Here is a 16,991-nt window from a genome sequence, read left to right as displayed (position 1 = left end):
TTGAGTAACAAGCGGCTACGCTCCCGGCGCTGAGGCACTCTGGGAATGTTCACACCCCGGTCTGTCGTGGCCGAGCGAGGGGTGATGGAGGAAGGTGGAGAAAGAGGAAGGAGGTGTCTGATGTAAGCTGGACGTCTGCGATGGTCTCCAGCTGGATTTCAGCAGAGTTCAGAGTAACAGCAGCTGTTAGCAGCAGCTGTGCTGATGTTTCCCACGTTAGCATGCTAACATTAGCATTAACACAGAGTGCATGTTGCTCATAAATCTGTGATAGCGTTGTTTGTGCCTCCGCTGGACTGGAGTGTGAATGACAGCGTGAAGGCTCGTCAGGTCAAAGGTCATGTCAGGAGCTCACTGCAGACTGTCTGAACTTCCTCCGCCTCCCCCCACAGATGGCCGCTCCCTCCTCCTGGCGCCCTGTCTGGCCGACACACCGGCAGCTCGAGTCCTCGAGCGAGCCGTCCTGGAGTCACGGGTCCGAGAGGTGGAGGAGGAGAATCGGCAGATCCGGCTGCAGCTCAGCCAATCGCAGGGCACCGCCGGCCAGCCGGCGGACGGTAACTATGGCAACCAGCAGTGGGGAGCCTCCGCGGACACGGGACCGGAGGACGGGGACAACACGGCGGAGGAGAAGAACAACCACACAGAGTGTCCCCGATCGCCCACCGTCCAGAAGTGTGAGGTCAGCAAACGCAGCACGCCGCCGACACGTCGCAAAATGTTGCTTTTGGTTTATGGCTGATGACTAATGGCTGCAGGCCGCAGGTGTAACATTTACATCATCAGCGTCTTACTTTAGCATGTTAGCATGGTGATGTTAGCATTTAGCATTTAGCACTGCTGTGTCACACTGCTGCTAGCTCGGCTGTAGTCTCAGACTAGCGGCCAATCAGGTTTTCAGACACCGCCCACCTGTCTGCAACTGAGAGTGGAGCTGTGACTTGTTTGTTAGCTGCAGGCCACCGTAGCTCAACCTGTTAGTGTCGCTACACTTCCTGTTCCAGAATAATATTACATGATGCTTTTATTTTGTAGACACAGCAGTGGTTGAACAGCTTTTTCACAGAACTCAGTCTCCATTCATTCAAAGGTTAATGTGTGTGTGTTTAAGGCGCCGCCGCGCCTCGCTGCATCGCAGCGCTTCACGCAGGCGAGCGATGGAGGCGCCCTGGAAGCTGACAGCGACTGAAACTTGAGGAGCGTTCGCTCTTTGATGTAGCTTCCAGCCTCAGAGTTCCAACTTTTCAAAGACTTTCGCTGCTGAAAAGCAAATCATACACATGTGAGGAGCTAAACGTGAAATTTCACATCAGAGAGGCCGTGAATGTCGGCCGAACCGCTCGCATCCCCGCGCTGAAGAGTAGAGCTTCAGCTTCTTTTACCTGCACAAAAGCCAGAAAATCCCAAATAAGGTGTCAACACTGATAGTTCTGGTTGCATGAGGCGTGATGATGGGGGGGGGGGGGGGGGGGGGGGGGGGGCTGTGAAGGTGTGACGAAGCTGTCAGTGACTCCGAGCTGATCAACTTCCTGTCTTCCTCTGCAGCTGATCCATGTAGCGTGCGTTTGTGCCGGTCACAACGCCAGCAGAGACGTGGTCACGCTGGTCAAGTCCGTCCTCTTTCACAGGTGAGTCACCTTTCGTCTCGCTCTGCGCCCTCCAGAAGGTTAAAGCTTTAACAGTTTGAGCTGTAAGTGGAGATTACAGGAGTTTGGATTTAAGGACATCAGTGAACACAACACGGTGCTTTAAAGGGGACGATCTGCAGTTTTATTATTGTGTATTAATGTGTCGGTCCGTCTGTCCTGACTTCCTGTCTGTGGCTCTCAGCTCCAAGCTCATTGGTTCCCACTGAAGAGTTAAATCCTTTAAAAGCTAAAACTAAAAAACAGTTTGAATTTTAAGAAAAGTTCAGTGATTTCCTCAAACAGCTGCTCACTGTAGTTTTTATCAATCAAACCAGAGGAAGTAGAGTGTCTGTTGGGACTATTTTCAGCGGCGGATGAATCCACGTTTGGTGCTGCAGTGAGTGTTTGTGTGTGTGTGAGTCAGAATAAACTACAGTGTGTGTTTTAATGGAGCTCAGAGGAAGAAGATCTCTCACACTGAGCTGTTAGCAGTTAGCGGTTAGCATCCTTTAACCAGAAAGAGCTGAAGAAACACAAACAAACGAGTCTCTGCTTGAAACGTAATTTGATTTGCTTTGAGGGGCGTTTAAAGTGCCGGCTGGGAGTGAGAAACCAGGTAATGAAAAGGCAAATAACGAGCCGTAAACACACTTTTTAATCTGTTTTCACCCTCCAGCAGGCAGCATTTCTACTCTCTACCAGCCAACAAGTGAAGGAAGGTGGTGCAGGTGGAGAGGACACAGCGGAGCTACATCCTAAGGACGTAGGGCATGTGCACAGGCACAAGTGAAATCAATATAAGGCTCCTCCAATGAGGAAGTCTGATATAAAATATTTAAAAGGTGTAGGTTCAGCCTCGGCGGGGGGGGGGGGGGGAATAGCCCCACGATCCACTTCAACCCTGCTTAGCTTCTTCAACAGTCGTGTTTCAGGCCTGCTGCTCCCGTGGGGTGGAGCCTGTGGTTGGGGTTAGGCAGCTGAGAGTCATCGCGGTGGATGAGGACGCTGATGCTTTGAGACCAGAGCAGCCGAAATCTGCCCAAACCCCAAAACCAGAGAAACATTAGAGCAGGAGCAGCGTCAGCAAAGCTTAACCAGCTCCTTCCCCAGAGGAACCTCTTGATCCTGACGTCTCTTCTTCTTCTTCTTCTTCTTCTTCTTCTTCTTCTTCTTCTTCTTCTTCTTCTTCTTCTTCCCGTCTCTCAGGAGGAATCCTCTTCACTTTCACTTCATCACAGACACAGTAGCCAATCGCATCCTGAGCTCTCTGTTTCAGTCTTGGATGGTCCCATCTGTGCAAGTCAGCTTCTACGATGCAGATGAACTCAAGGTGAGAGGACGGCGTGCACGCACACACGCACGCACACGCACACACACACGCACACACGCGCACACACCTCGTCAGTCCAAACACCTGGACGCGTCCCTGTTTCCCGCTCTCTGCTTGGACAAGGTGAGTCAAAGTCAAACACCACGTTTAACACATCAAAGGTCTCCGTTTGAAGCAGCAGCAGCTGAGAGGAAACGAGTCGAGTTAAACGTGTTAATAAACCTCCTGAGATTCACCTCCGAGCATCAAAGAGCGGGAAGCGTCGAGGCAAACGCTGCGGCTCTGAGTTCTAAAGCAGGAGGTCGCCGCTCGCGTCTGTCAGATGAGTCGTCACATTAGCAGAGATCACAGGCTCCTTTAAGCCGCCTCGCTGTTAACGGGCTGCTTCTGCAGAAGGTGCTGGAAGGTCAATCTGCAGCTTAGCCTCCGCTAACGCTGACGGCTACATGGAGATGTCAGAGGAGGCACTGTCAATATTTAACTCATTATCATCAGCGCCTGAGACCGACTCCACTCCTGGGTGTTAATATTCATGGCCAGAATATTAGAAACGCTGTTCAGTGTGAAACAGTCTGTAATACAGACGTCGTTAAGCGAATCCGGACTGCAGCATGAACAAAACACACGAAGAAATCAGTGGCTTAATAGAAATTCATTCTTTGAAAATGAATCAATCAGAATAAAAAGGAGAGAAAGAAAACAGAACAAATAGGTAATAAAGGCTCGACTGTCGAGGCTGTGAGCGTCATATACAGAAGAGCATTTAAAAAAAAAGCCAGTTTTTGGGTCGTTGCACAGTAAAATGATTTATATCAGACAGGATAAGAGCACAGATGTGATGATGTTAGCATGCGGAGTAAAATCAAACGAGGGCTCGAAGAGCGTCATATGCAACTTTCAGTTTCCCCATTAGAAATATTATTTTTCAATACCCCCCCAGAATCTGTATACATATATACAGTACATATATATATATATATTTGACTTTTTAATTCCTTCTATGTCTCCTTTTTATGTTCCTGCTACTCGTGCTGCTGCCTGTAACACCATCATTTCCCCTAAGGGGGATTAATAAAGTCTTATCTTATCTTAAGATGCACGGCAGCGTTCAGTCAGAGCTGCTTGTCCTGTCACGTTTTGGAGATACAAGGTTTATTCCTGACCACATTAAGTTTTGCCTGTGTTTTCACGAGGAAACCTTGTATCTACCATCCTGCTCCTTCCAGTTAAAACACGCCACCTCAGCGAGGGTTACGAGGTTTTCACTGAACGGCAGCAGCCTGAAGCGCTTTCCTCCCAAAGTCAAGTGACTCTTCAGCACAAAACCAGCAAATCATTTATTTTAACATCAGCTTGATGAATGAGCTCTCAGAGTGATGTGAGGACCGAGCGTGTGCGTGTGCGCGTGCGTGTGCGTGTGCGTGCGTGTGCGTGTGTGTGTGTGTGTGCGTGCGTGTGCGTGTGTGTGTGTGTGTGCGTCTCCTGCACATCATCACATTCTGCTGCCTCCGTCTTTGTGCTGAACAATGAGTCCTTTGTGCCGTCGGATGCTTCGACCTGCGCTCTCTCTCCTCAGTTTTCATTAAGTCGCATTAAACTGGAGGAAAAACAGACGCGGCTCTAAGCCGATTATATTTGCAGATGATGCACTTATGCAGATCCAATTACTCGGAATCAAGAGAATTAATTAAAAGACACTATTTGCAGATTGTGAAAAAAAAGCACGTTGAGCCTCGGCCAAAATATGCTGAATGTGTCTTTGTGTTGGCCCACGTGCCGCTCGCCGCTCGCTCACAGCGAGCAGCGCCGCACCGTCACGCGCTGCACCGTCACGCACGGCACCGTCATGCACTCCACCTGTTTGAAAATGAGAGCCGCTGCAGGACGGCCGCCCACTCGTCTGTCCTCTGCTTTGTCGTTTCAGTCCGAGGTGTCGTGGATACCCAACAAGCATTACTCAGGTATTTACGGCTTGATGAAGCTGACGCTAACCAAAGCTTTGCCCTCAGACCTGTCAAAGGTCATCGTCCTGGACACGGACATCACCTTCGCCACCGACATCGCCGAGCTGTGGGGCATCTTTAGGAAGTTCACCGGTGAGACGTTTTTTATTTTTCGCTGGTGTTGTGATGTGAATGATTTGTGTGTGAGGCCGTTAAGATGACGCTGCTGCTGGATCTGTGCAGACGTAGATCAGATGACGCGCGCTCACTGTCTGAGGTTTGTTGTAATCACACGATGCGTTCAAGACCAGTCAGAAAGGACTCACCTCAAAAGGTGGCTTCAGTGTGACCCAGATATGCAACAAACCTTCAGCCACATGAAAAACATTCATTTCATTCCTTTATTAAAGTCTTAAAATACAAATTCAGTGTAGGAGGACTGTGTGTTTGTGTGACCTCTGACCTTTTGTTGTCTCACAGGCCTGAAATAAACCTGCTGCGCTAACACTCAGAGACGTAGTAACTGTAAACCGCTTGTTGTGTGCAGATAAGCAGGTGATCGGCCTGGTGGAGAACCAGAGCGACTGGTACCTGGGGAACCTGTGGAAGAACCACAAACCCTGGCCGGCGCTGGGACGAGGCTTCAACACAGGTGAGGGCGCTTTGCTGCGTTTAATCTCACCTGAAGTCAGCCGCCGTTTCTCTGTGTGTGACCGCTTTCCTTCCCTCTCGCAGGAGTCATCCTTCTCTACCTGGAGCGACTGCGGCGAATCGGGTGGGAGCAGATGTGGCGGCTGACGGCTGAGCGGGAGCTGATGAGCATGCTCAGTACATCGCTGGCTGATCAGGTCAGTGAGCACGATGTGAACGTGTGGTGAAAATGTGGTGAAACAGTCGTCGTGTGCAGGTCGTCACATGCAGACTGAAGCTGTACTACAGATAACTGCATTTTAAGTGCGAGGCAGAAATCACAGTCTGTCTCAGAGCAGCAGACGAGCCCCCGACGCTCCGACACTCCAGTTAAAAACAGAAGAAAAGATCCATCAATGAGTTTTTCAGCTTTAATGATTCAATAAGAACTTTATTTAAAACAGATTGTTTAGGACTGAAGATTCATAATCAGCTTTATTGGACAAGTGTGTGTGTGCACAAACAGGAAGTCTGACTCTGTTTAAACAGAGTGGCTGCATAGAAACAAAGACTTAAAGAGGACAAAAAGACAGAAGACTGAGCAGTAAAACAACATGTACCAATGGAGCTGACAGCGAGGGCTAGCTGGCAGCATCACTGCAGCTGTTCACCCACGCATGTGCGTCCTGACGTCAGTTTAAGAACGAAAAGGCATGCTTTTCAAAATAAAAGCGAAAACACAGTTTTATTGCCTACACAGCAAAAATACTTTTTCATTCATGTTCTAATTTACGATGATGGGCCGGACAGGGATGCCCTAAGGGCCGGGCGTGGTCCCTGAGCCGTAAAACGCTCAGCTCTGCGTTACCGGTCGAGCTAACGTCAACAAACGAGAGGATACGGTCACCGCCAAGTCACTGTGAAGCTGCGGACGGTCTGGAAAAACCATTGAGAAACTGAGTCAGCTGCACTTCAGCCTGACAACGAAGTAACTCAAGCAAGTAATCAAATAAAACAACCAGGCCAGTTATCTAACTGGTTAGCGCTACCGGTGACCAATAGCATTAGTTAACTCACTACAGTTTGCTAGCACTAGCTCGCGAACTAATGTTATCCAGTCTAACTGATGTTATGTAGCCTCTAACACCACCAGTTAGCGGTAACGGTCGAGGTAAAAGTAAGTTCAGTACATCAGTTAGCTAGCATTAGCAAACTAGTTAATTAGCTAACGCCACCGCAGACTGTAAAATGCCCCGCTCTCATCAGGGTTGTTGTAGCTGCCGTCTGTCCCGCTCAGGCTGTCTCTCTGTTCGCTGTCTGCAGGACATCTTCAATGCCTTCATAAAGCAAAACCCGGTCCTGGTGCACCAGCTGCCCTGCTTCTGGAACGTTCAGCTGTCGGATCACACTCGCTCCGAGCAGTGCTACACCGAGGTGTCCGACCTCAAGGTGAACACACACACACACACACACACACACACACACACACACACACACACACACACACACACACACACACACACACACACACACACACACACACACACACACACCCTGAAGCACCTGTAGTAGAAGTACTGAGTGTCTTCGTGCACGGCTTCAGGTGATCCACTGGAACTCTCCGAAGAAGCTCCGCGTCAAGAACAAACACGTGGAGTTCTTCAGAAACCTCTACCTGACCTTCTTAGAGTACGACGGAAACCTGCTGAGACGAGAGCTGTTCGGCTGCCCGAGTCAGGCCAGTCCAGAAAGCGTGCAGGTGAGGCGCGCACACACATGCATGCACACAGAGACACGCACGCATGCACACAGAGACACACACACACGCATGCACACAGAGACACACACACACACACACATGCACACAGAGTTACACGCATACACACACACACACACGCATGCACACAGAGACACGCACACATGCACACAAAGACACACGCACGCATGCACACAGAGAGACACACACACACACACATGCACACAGACACACATGCACACAGAGACACACACACGCGCACACAGAGTTACACGCATACACACACACACACACGCATGCACACAGACACACACACACATGCACACAAAGACACACACACACATGCACAAACGGTCGTTGAAGCTGCAGTCGGAGGGTTTTCCTGGACAGACGTGCTGTGTGTCTGTGGAGGTCTGAGCTTTAGACGTCCTCTTTGAACGCCGTGTCTCCGTCCCCTCAGCTGCAGGCCGCTCTGGAGGAGCTGGACGAGGACGACCAGTGTTACGACTTCCGGCGGGAGCGGCTCACGGTTCACCGGGTGCACCTCTACTTCCTGCAGTACGAGTACACGCCCGTCGAGGACGACACCGACGTCACGCTGGTGGCCCAGCTGTCCATGGACAGGTACCCACCGACACACCTGTGACCACCTGTGAATCTGTCACCTTTCCATTTCCTGTTACTTTGCTTTTTAATCTTACCTTTCCACCTGCCGATGGAGATCATGTGATCCGTCTGTTTCTTACATTAATGCATCAGCTGTTACTCTGAAACCCTCAGACGACGTTCATGACTGCAGGAAGCATCAGCTGTCAGTGTCTCTCTGTCTCTCTCTGTCTCTGTCTGTCTCTGTCTGTCTCTCTCTCTTTCTGTCTGTCAGTGTCTCTCTGTCTCTCTCTGTCTGTCTCTGTCTGTCTCTCTCTTTCTGTCTGTCAGTGTCTCTCTGTCTCTCTCTGTCTCTGTCTGTCTCTCTCTCTTTCTGTCTGTCAGTGTCTCTCTGTCTCTCTGTCAGTGTCTCTCTGTCCGTCTCTGTCTCTCTCTCCCTCTCTCCCTCTCTCTGTCTGTCAGTGTCTCTCTGTCTCTCTGTCAGTGTCTCTCTCTCCCTCTCTCTCTCTGTCTGTCAGTGTCTCTCTGTCTGTCTCTGTGGTTTCGTCCTGAGGCCAGTGTAAAGTTTTAATCTTGTCTTATTTCAAGCTGTTCTTGTTTTAACGGACTCATCAGCTTCACATTTTAATTGAGGTTTTATTATTTGACTGATTATTTTACTTGGACTTAAATTAAAGTTTGAATGAGTGAAAGAAAGAACTGAATGCAGTGAGACGCTTTTTAATGTCTGACTCTTTCGTTTCTTCACGCTGTCTGAGTGTCTTTGGGTTGTTCGTTTCTGACCTTTTATCTGACGCTCAGTAACGCCGTGACTTCCTGTGTCCCGCAGGCTGCAGATGCTGGAGGCCATCTGTAAGCACTGGGAGGGCCCCATCAGCCTGGCGCTCTACATGTCCGACGCCGAGGCGCAGCAGTTCCTGCGCTACGCTCAGGCCTCCGAGGTCCTCAAGAACCGCAAGAACGTCGGCTACCACATCGTCTACAAGGAGGGACAGTTCTACCCCGTCAACCTGGTGAGGAACGTGGCCCTGAAGAACGCCAACACGCCGTACGTGTTCCTGACCGACGTGGACTTCCTGCCGATGTACGGCCTCTACGATTACCTCAGGTGAGACCGGCCGCCGCCTGCTGCAGCTCAACAGTGGACATGCTTGCGCCTCGCCTGTGTGCTCACCTGTCCTGTGTCCTCTGTGCAGAAAGTCTGTGGTTCAGCTGGACATGGCTCACACGAAGAAGGCGCTGGTGGTCCCGGCCTTCGAGACGCTTCGTTACCGTCTGTCCTTCCCCAAATCCAAAGCTGAGCTGCTCTCCATGCTGGACATGGGGACCCTCTACACCTTCAGGTACCTGAGCGTGAACAGGTAGCATCATGTCAGTGAGTGACGATGGGAACAACAGGTCAACGTCTCTTCCCGCCTCTGCAGGTATCACGTGTGGCCCAAAGGTCACGCTCCTACCAACTATGCCAAATGGCGAACAGCCACCACACCTTACAGGGTGGAGTGGGAGCCGGACTTTGAGCCGTACGTCGTGGTGAGACGAGACTGTCCGGAGTACGACCAGCGCTTCGTGGGCTTCGGCTGGAACAAGGTGTCCCACGTCATGGAGCTGGACGCACAGGTACGACCGCCATCACGCTGCGTTCACACCCAGCATCACGCCAGTGTTCACCTCGCGTTGCTCGCACTGCGGCGTCGTTCGTTACTCGTGTGAGTAACATGAATAAAAACAAAGGATGCGTGTTTACTCGCCCCGAACAGGAACAGTATCTGCACGTTAGCCTTAAGCTAGCAGGTAACAGCAGGCGCCGTGCGTGCGTGCGTTTGTGTGTGTGTGTTTGTGTGCGTGTGTGTGTGTGTGTTTGTGTGTGCGTGTGTGTTTGTGTGTGTGTGTGTGTTTGTGCGTGTGTGCGTGTGTGTGCGTGTTTGTGTGTGTGTGTGCGTGTTTGTGTGTGTGTGTGTGTGTTTGTGTGCGTGTGTGTGTGCGTGCGTGTGTGCGTGCGTGCGTGTGTGTGTTTAGCCTCTGACTGAACTCTCCAGTCCCTCCTCTGTTTGTGTGTGCGTGCGTGCGTGTGTGTGTGCGTGCGTGCGTGTGTGTGTGTGTTTAGCCTCTGACTGAACTCTCCAGTCCCTCCTCTGTTTGTGTGTGTGTGCGTGCATGCATGCGTGTGTGTGTGTGTTTAGCCTCTGACTGAACTCTCCAGTCCCTCCTCTTCTCCCTCTCTGGTCGTTCATAAGTGAAGAACGTTTCCCCTCCAGTCAGCTCGGACAGAGACTGATTACAAACACCCGGCGCTGAAGGTCGGCACCTCTGCTGCAGACGAGTGAAGATGAATTCACTTTCTAACCGAAAAGTTGGACAAACTAACTCTGCTCCTGAACCTGGAGCGTCTCCGGGCGTTCGCAGCTCGGCTCTGAGCAGCCGCCCGTCGGCTCGCGGCGCATCCGTCCCTCCTCCACCCGCTCCTCTGCGTCCTGATCAGTGTAGCTTTGCTGCTGGATGAGCGACTGTAAACCAGAAGTAACCACGATACTTCAAATACTGTCCATTAATACATAACTTACCTCTTCAAAGCGTCCTGTCCTCACTTCATCCTTTGAATTTTAACGGCGTTCGGCTTGTTTCGGCAGCTCAGAGGAATGAGGGTGAAGCCTGTTTGAACAGACACAAAAGCCCCAGAATTATCCCGAGAGAACAATAAATAAATGATGATGATGAGAAAACAGTGTTTGCTGTGCAGAAGCTGAGGCGAGCGCAGTTCAAACACGCGGCTTTGTTTAACAGCCATTTCAATATTGTTTCAGAGAGTTTCAGTCTTTACAGGATGTTTGTGAAGGCGTCACGTCAGAGTTTGATCATTCGCTCTTCTCTCCTCAGGAGTACGACCTGATGGTCCTCCCCAACGCGTTCATGATCCACATGCCTCACGCTCCCAGCTTCGACATCTCCAAGTTTCGCTCCAGCTCCAGTTACCGCAACTGTCTGAACACGCTGAAGGACGAGTTCCACCAGGACCTGTCCAGGAAGTACGGCTCGGCCGCGCTCAAGTACCTCACCGCCCAGAGGAACATCTAAGAACCAGGACTGCTGAGAGCCAGCGAGTACGGCGGCCTCCGAGCTCCTGACCGACGAGGCCCGAGAGCTCGGACACGTACTGATGACGCCGCGCCGCCGGCCGCATCGCCGCGGGGCGTAAACAATGACGGTAAAGCTTTACGGCCCTTTCCAACGTTATCGGGCTCCTGTGCATTAATTCTCCAGTCGACTCCACCTCAAGGCGGCCGAGGACTCACCGGGCTGGACGTGGCGAGCGACGAGCGTGGACGCTGACGGGACTAGCTTTAAGGCCGGGAAATAACAACCATATTCTTACAACTTGTTCTGACAATCAGGGCTTTTTCCAGAAGACACATAAAGGACCAGTCCGTCCACGCGGACACCGGGACACGACGGGACTCGTGCAGTTTGGGGAATGAGGCCGGTCGAACTGGAGAAAGATTTAAGCCTTATCACTCTCCATGGTATTCACTGATATTTAATACTTTTTTTTCAGTGTGAATCAGAACCAATGAATAACGAACGTTTTGATTACGACTTTACATAAGAGGCCGTTTATTTTTCCTTTCTATATTTTCAGACCTCTTTTGAAGAAAACCCATCACGTCCAGTTATGTCAGATTTTGTGTGAGCTTCAGGGATGTGCTTCGTGTGTGCGTGCGCGCGCGTGTGTGTGTGTGTGTGTGTGTGTGTGTGTGTGTGTGTGTGTGTGTGTGTGTGTGTGTGTGTGTGATCCACCTGACTCGTCTTCATCACGCTTACTGATTGTCCTCAGTGTCATCCGGCTTCTGTCTTCATCATGTATTAGCTTGCATGTAAAGAGTGGCACGACATGTCATTTTCAAGGTTTTTTCCCATCATTCATCCCTCCGAAAGAAGCAGAAATCCACCAATGACAGCAGACTTATCATTACTGACCGGGACCAACTCACGCGACCAACGCTGACGCCCGTCACTGAGTTGTTACAAGTGAAGCTCTGGATTGAAACTGCGACGCTCGGACGAACGCGGGAGCTTTTTCGGTTTCTCGTGTTTGTGCCATCACGTCCGAACTGTCACTTCACTGGACATGTGTGTCGTCTACTGTTCCACCTGTGTCTGTGTGTAAAGTCCAACTGAAACGCCAGCTTCAAACCGTCTGCGCTCACCTCACGTAGCCTCCAGGCTAGCTCCCATCACAGATAAAACCCGCCTCCTTCAGCTGTCTCACGTGTCTGTTTCAGACCTTCGTCCTCCTGAGTGGCCGAGCGCCAGCAGAGGGATTTGATCTACTAACTTTAGCTTACAAGCCAAGGAGAATTAGATCTTTGAATTCCAACAAGTGCTTAAAATGTTTACAGCTGCCGATTAGCTCCATAAAACAGTCTGACCCCTCATTCGCGTGATGACACCTGAGCACCTCCCCCCTAAAGCTCTGCTACTGTTAGATTAAGACGTTTAACAAAGGCCTCAAAGACCCACATTTGACCCCCTCTTAGACAAAACGTCCTTAAGAGTCGACATTAAGTCCAGCTGCCTTTGACTCTGCACAGTTTACATAACTAGCTGGATGCTAACGAGCGCATCTTTCCCTGGCGGACGTGTTCATGCTTCTAGATGAAAAAGGAGACGTTAGCTTGGAGGCTAACGTTAGCTGCAGTGGATTTATGCAAAGACGCTCTGAGGGACAGTCTTCACAGAGAGGAGGAGGAGGCGTCAAACACACGTGAATAACGAACTGATGTCTTTCCCATGAGGCCTCCTGCTCTGCAGAGCAAACCAAAAAGACAACATGCAAGTCAGCTTCAGTTGGACTTTAGTCTTGTTATTTTCAGTGTTTAAATTTTTCTTTTTGGAGGATTGTTAGCTTCGACCGTCCGTCCAACACTTCCAGCCAAAGCGGCGTCACCTCAGCTGATGTTTCCACGACGGTTAGCGGGCGGATTATCACGGCCTCATCGTTAGTCGACCGACCAAAACCTGCAGCCCTGACAAACGTTTGAAAATATTTTGCATTTTGGTGCAAATTCAGTTGTTTCTTATGTTCTTGGTGCAAACTTTACCTTTTAGCTCCAATAACAGCTGAAGTAATAAAAGCTGGGCCGTGACGTTGTGGGGACGCCAGCAGAGCGAAACAGCTTCGATCGTTCGTGTCCTCTTTACTCTTCTCACCTCCAGCCGTGTTAAAAAGATTTCCAGCGTCACGGCGTCCCTTTGTTTCCACCTGCGTTTGGACGAAGCCTCTGGAGTGAGGCAGGAGGAAGAGGAGTGGTTGGTTTGTTTGTCGAGGAGTGACTGTGAACTGTGGCCCCCCCCCCACCCGCTGCCATCCACGCCGCCTCCATTGACTTGTTGTTGATTGTGGTAAATGCTAGTGCCTTTGCTGTATTGTGAAACTGGATATTGATTGTACTGTTGTACCGACAGGGCCTGCGGATAGTCAGGCACTCTATTTATTATTGTTGACTCAAATCAATCATATTTTTCTATGTAAGTGCTTTAAATAAATCTGCCCTTTTTTAAATCACTCTGTCTGGAGGATTTTGTTTTCGTCCTCAGCCAAACTCACTGTTTCTGTTGAATTAATGTAATTCTGGGATTACTGAAACCTGGAGGATTTTTCAAATTCTCACCCCTAAAGGGAGAATAATATCTTGGGATATCCAGGAATTCATAATATTCACCGAGCTCGGTGGTGTTAAGCCTGTGTGAACCTTCCATGTGTGTAATTGGTCCAAAGAAAATTTCCAATACAAACTAAATTATTCTGGATGAACTCAGAATTCCCCCGATAGTTTCTGTCTTGTTTAGACACAAATTACAATAAATTAATTGGATGCATGAATTTGCCTGCAGTGTTAGAAGGTCACTGCTGCCGTCAGCTGGCGACCGCTTCCACATAAAAACAACACACATCTTTTAGTTTGTTTTCTCCACTCGAAGAACAGAAAAACTACAAAATTCTCTGTTTTCAGAATTCAGAGAAAAACAGGCAGAAAACAGCGGTGAGATGTTTTATTCACTATAAATCATCCAGCCGTACCGACAAAACATCCTCAAGCGAAAAAACTGGCGGAGTGAAAGTGACTCAGAGCAGCTCGTCAGTCTGCAGGAAGAATTACAGGAGAGTTACAAAGCTAATAAACTTTAAAAAGCATATTTGAATGGCATTAAAGTTAATAAGGACCCAATCAGCTCTTCAGCAAATTGAAACTATCCAATAACACTTGAAATGATGGTTTGTAGCTACAACACTAAACCGAAGAGTCGCCTCAGCGCCAGCGAACGCTTCAGCTCTTCAGGCATCGCTGCGTCCATCGGTTCATTAAGTGAACGTTAAATAACCACCAACTGCAATAAATACATCAATAACACTGATCTCATTTCCAAGTGCTGTGCAGAATTAGCTCATCAATAAAGATTCGCTCATTGAGTGTAAAACGCACCGCAGTGTCAGCCTGCAGATGGTGTTCAAATCTACTTGATGACAACTCAATATTTGGATTTGCTTCACGTTAAAATCTGCCACAGCCAATAAAAACATTCCCAGTGAAATCCATCCTCGTTCACTTGTTCCTCGTCTTCTTCAGTTACGTTCACAGACACAGGCCAGCCGCCGGCCTCAAAGGCTGCACTCATCAATGTTTTCACATGAACGATGAATCACACGGATTCAAAACACAGACGATTCTCACCTGTTTCCAGCAGCAGCTCGGCCACACACACACACACACACACACACACACACACACACACACACAGAGCTGCTGTAGACCAAAAACAGAGCACCACTCCACTGTGATGATAATTTTGCTGATGCAACATTTTGTCATTAACTTCAGGTAATAATATAATGAGTATGGCTTGGCTTGCATGCAAAGGATGATGGGAGTCAAAAACAATACAGTTTCTGACAAGGAGAGGAAATAAATGATCATGTACTATCACGATGGGTAGCATTACAGTCGCATGACCGCATCGAGAAATACTTTAATCGCGATATTACAAGATTCGATGTATCGTTACATGCTCAGTTTTTAAGTTACAGCACAGTTTCTAAATGTAGGAATGTTCTTTTAACATGTACAATGTGCTAACGGAGAATAATAAGCCAAACACGTCGTTCACCAAAGAGTAGCTTGGTGGCGTGTATCAATGGTTGCTATTCAGTCACTCAGACCTTCAGCGTGTCGGTATGTACTGTAGCTGTATGCACAGACAAACATACGGTGCTGCTCTTCAGGGCTGTGTCTGTATGTGGAGCAGCCCTGCAGCCGTCCTCTCCGTCAGCACTGGCACACATTAGAGATGCAATATCAGCCGCCCTTTAGCTGCCAGTTCACTGCAAAAGTACAGAAACTTCTCCCCTGCAGGGTCCTGCAACGCCTTTTCAATTATTAGTCAGCCTCTGTGCATGTAGGTCAGCCAACTTCAGTGTCGCCAGACATGCAGCACATACTGTATGTGCAATGATTCATTGAACAGACAGTCGCTGCACATGTACGTTACTTCAGGAGGAAGTTAGGCTGCTCAGAAAGGCCATCGTTAGCGATGCCTGCTGTTCCATTTGTTCTTTTCTTTCTTCTATTTGGGAGAATCAGGATGAAACATTAAGTTTTGGATCTGCAGTTCTGATAAAGCTTTGGGGATGTGAGCAGGAAGTGTGCCATGGAGTCAGTGTGTTAGCTGTGGGCTCCACGCTGAGCCCACTGTCCTATTTATTTGTTTATCTTCCATCAAACTGGCACCATTAAAAATCACGCCGGATTCGCTGGAAGCAGTTCCTGTTTGCACTGCACACATGTATGTTCAGATCACTGCATCACACTGAAACCCAGAAAACATGATTCTCAGATGAGCTCTGCAGCTGCTGCGTCCACATTGTCCACAGTGGAGGGACACTGGACATCCTCACAGTGTGAATCACTCTGATGGTGTGACCATCATGTCTGATGGGGAGCGAAGGGTTAATAAAGCACCCGGATGCCAATGCACGCTTAACTCACGAATCAACACTGAAGTTCAACTTTTAAGACAACACAACGTGATCAGGAGGAAAACAGGAAACTTAAACTGTGGAAACGTCATCTGCTGATGAAGGTCAAAGGCTCCAGAGGAGCCAATGAATGCACACCGAGTGTTTTATCACCTAAATAAAAGATTTTAACGTTGTCGGGATGAGCTTTCTGTCTGTAAACAGGAGGGGAGTCCCAGTAACATGATCAATGCACACACACACACACACACACACACACACACACACACACACACACACACACACACACACACACACACACACACACACACACACACACACACACACACACACACACCCCGTCAGCTGTTTCCTGCTCTGACATTTATTGCCACAGCCTGGAAATTGAATCGTCCTTGTCGATGTGCTGCTTGAATAATGGCCGTCCTCTGTTTTCCTTCCTCATCTCCACTATCTGCAAAAACAACGGCGGCGTCCTGATAATCATCTCCTACGCCTCCACAGCAGCGCTCACTCAGCGATGCTGCTTTCAGGCTGTTGCAGATACAGCGAGGATGAAGATCCGCGGCGCCCATCACAGCTCACCTCGAGGCTAACCCCGAGGCTACAGCACAATATGCTAATACACGAGTCCATGAAACACCTTGTGAGTCTCAGACACTCTTCGTCTGTCTGTCTGTCTTTGACCTGTCTGTCTGTCTGTCTGTCTGTCTGTCTGTCTGTCTGTCTGTCTGTCTGTCTGTCTGTCTGTCTGTCTGTCTTTGACCTGTCTGTCTTTGACCTGTCTGTCTGTCTGTCTGTCTTTGACCTGTCTGTCTGTCTGTCTGTCTTTGACCTGTCTGTCTGTCTGTCTTTGACCTGTCTGTCTGTCTTTGACCTGTCTGTCACCTGTCTGTCTGTCTGTCTGTCTGTCTGTCTGTCTGTCTGTCTGTCTGTCTGTCTGTCTTTGACCTGTCTGTCTGTCTGTCTTTGACCTGTCTGTCTGTCTGTCTGTCTGTCTGTCTGTCTGTCTGTCTGTCTGTCTGTCTGTCTGTCTGTCTGTCTGTCTTTGACCTGTCTGTCTGTC

General features: G+C 49.3%; 2 protein-coding genes across 3 annotated transcripts in view; one reads left to right on the top strand and one right to left on the bottom strand.

Annotated features, from left to right (window-relative positions):
* The window catches only part of large2 (LARGE xylosyl- and glucuronyltransferase 2), a 56,598-nt gene extending 43,141 nt beyond the window's left edge, over positions 1-13,457 (top strand). The window contains exons 4-16 of one of the 2 annotated variants that reach the window (XM_070958620.1): positions 393-682; positions 1,546-1,628; positions 2,835-2,958; positions 4,883-5,054; positions 5,449-5,553; positions 5,637-5,749; positions 6,855-6,980; positions 7,135-7,290; positions 7,748-7,911; positions 8,723-9,001; positions 9,090-9,236; positions 9,318-9,513; positions 10,771-13,457. In XM_070958620.1, the coding sequence (XP_070814721.1) occupies positions 393-682; positions 1,546-1,628; positions 2,835-2,958; positions 4,883-5,054; positions 5,449-5,553; positions 5,637-5,749; positions 6,855-6,980; positions 7,135-7,290; positions 7,748-7,911; positions 8,723-9,001; positions 9,090-9,236; positions 9,318-9,513; positions 10,771-10,968 (2,153 nt within the window). In that variant the 3' untranslated portion in view covers positions 10,969-13,457. The remainder of the gene's footprint in view (positions 1-392; positions 683-1,545; positions 1,629-2,834; positions 2,959-4,882; positions 5,055-5,448; positions 5,554-5,636; positions 5,750-6,854; positions 6,981-7,134; positions 7,291-7,747; positions 7,912-8,722; positions 9,002-9,089; positions 9,237-9,317; positions 9,514-10,770) is intronic. The other variant, XM_070958611.1, reaches the window with a different exon arrangement.
* gtf2a2 (general transcription factor IIA, 2) overlaps positions 1-16,991 on the bottom strand; it is a 278,570-nt gene that overhangs the window by 3,773 nt on the left and 257,806 nt on the right. The window lies entirely within an intron of this gene.

This window comes from Chaetodon trifascialis, chromosome 1 (genome assembly GCF_039877785.1).
Source record: "Chaetodon trifascialis isolate fChaTrf1 chromosome 1, fChaTrf1.hap1, whole genome shotgun sequence".
NCBI lineage: Eukaryota > Metazoa > Chordata > Actinopteri > Chaetodontiformes > Chaetodontidae > Chaetodon > Chaetodon trifascialis.
The sequence above is the reverse complement of the archived record's forward strand: the minus strand, read 5'-3'. Positions and strand labels throughout refer to the sequence as shown.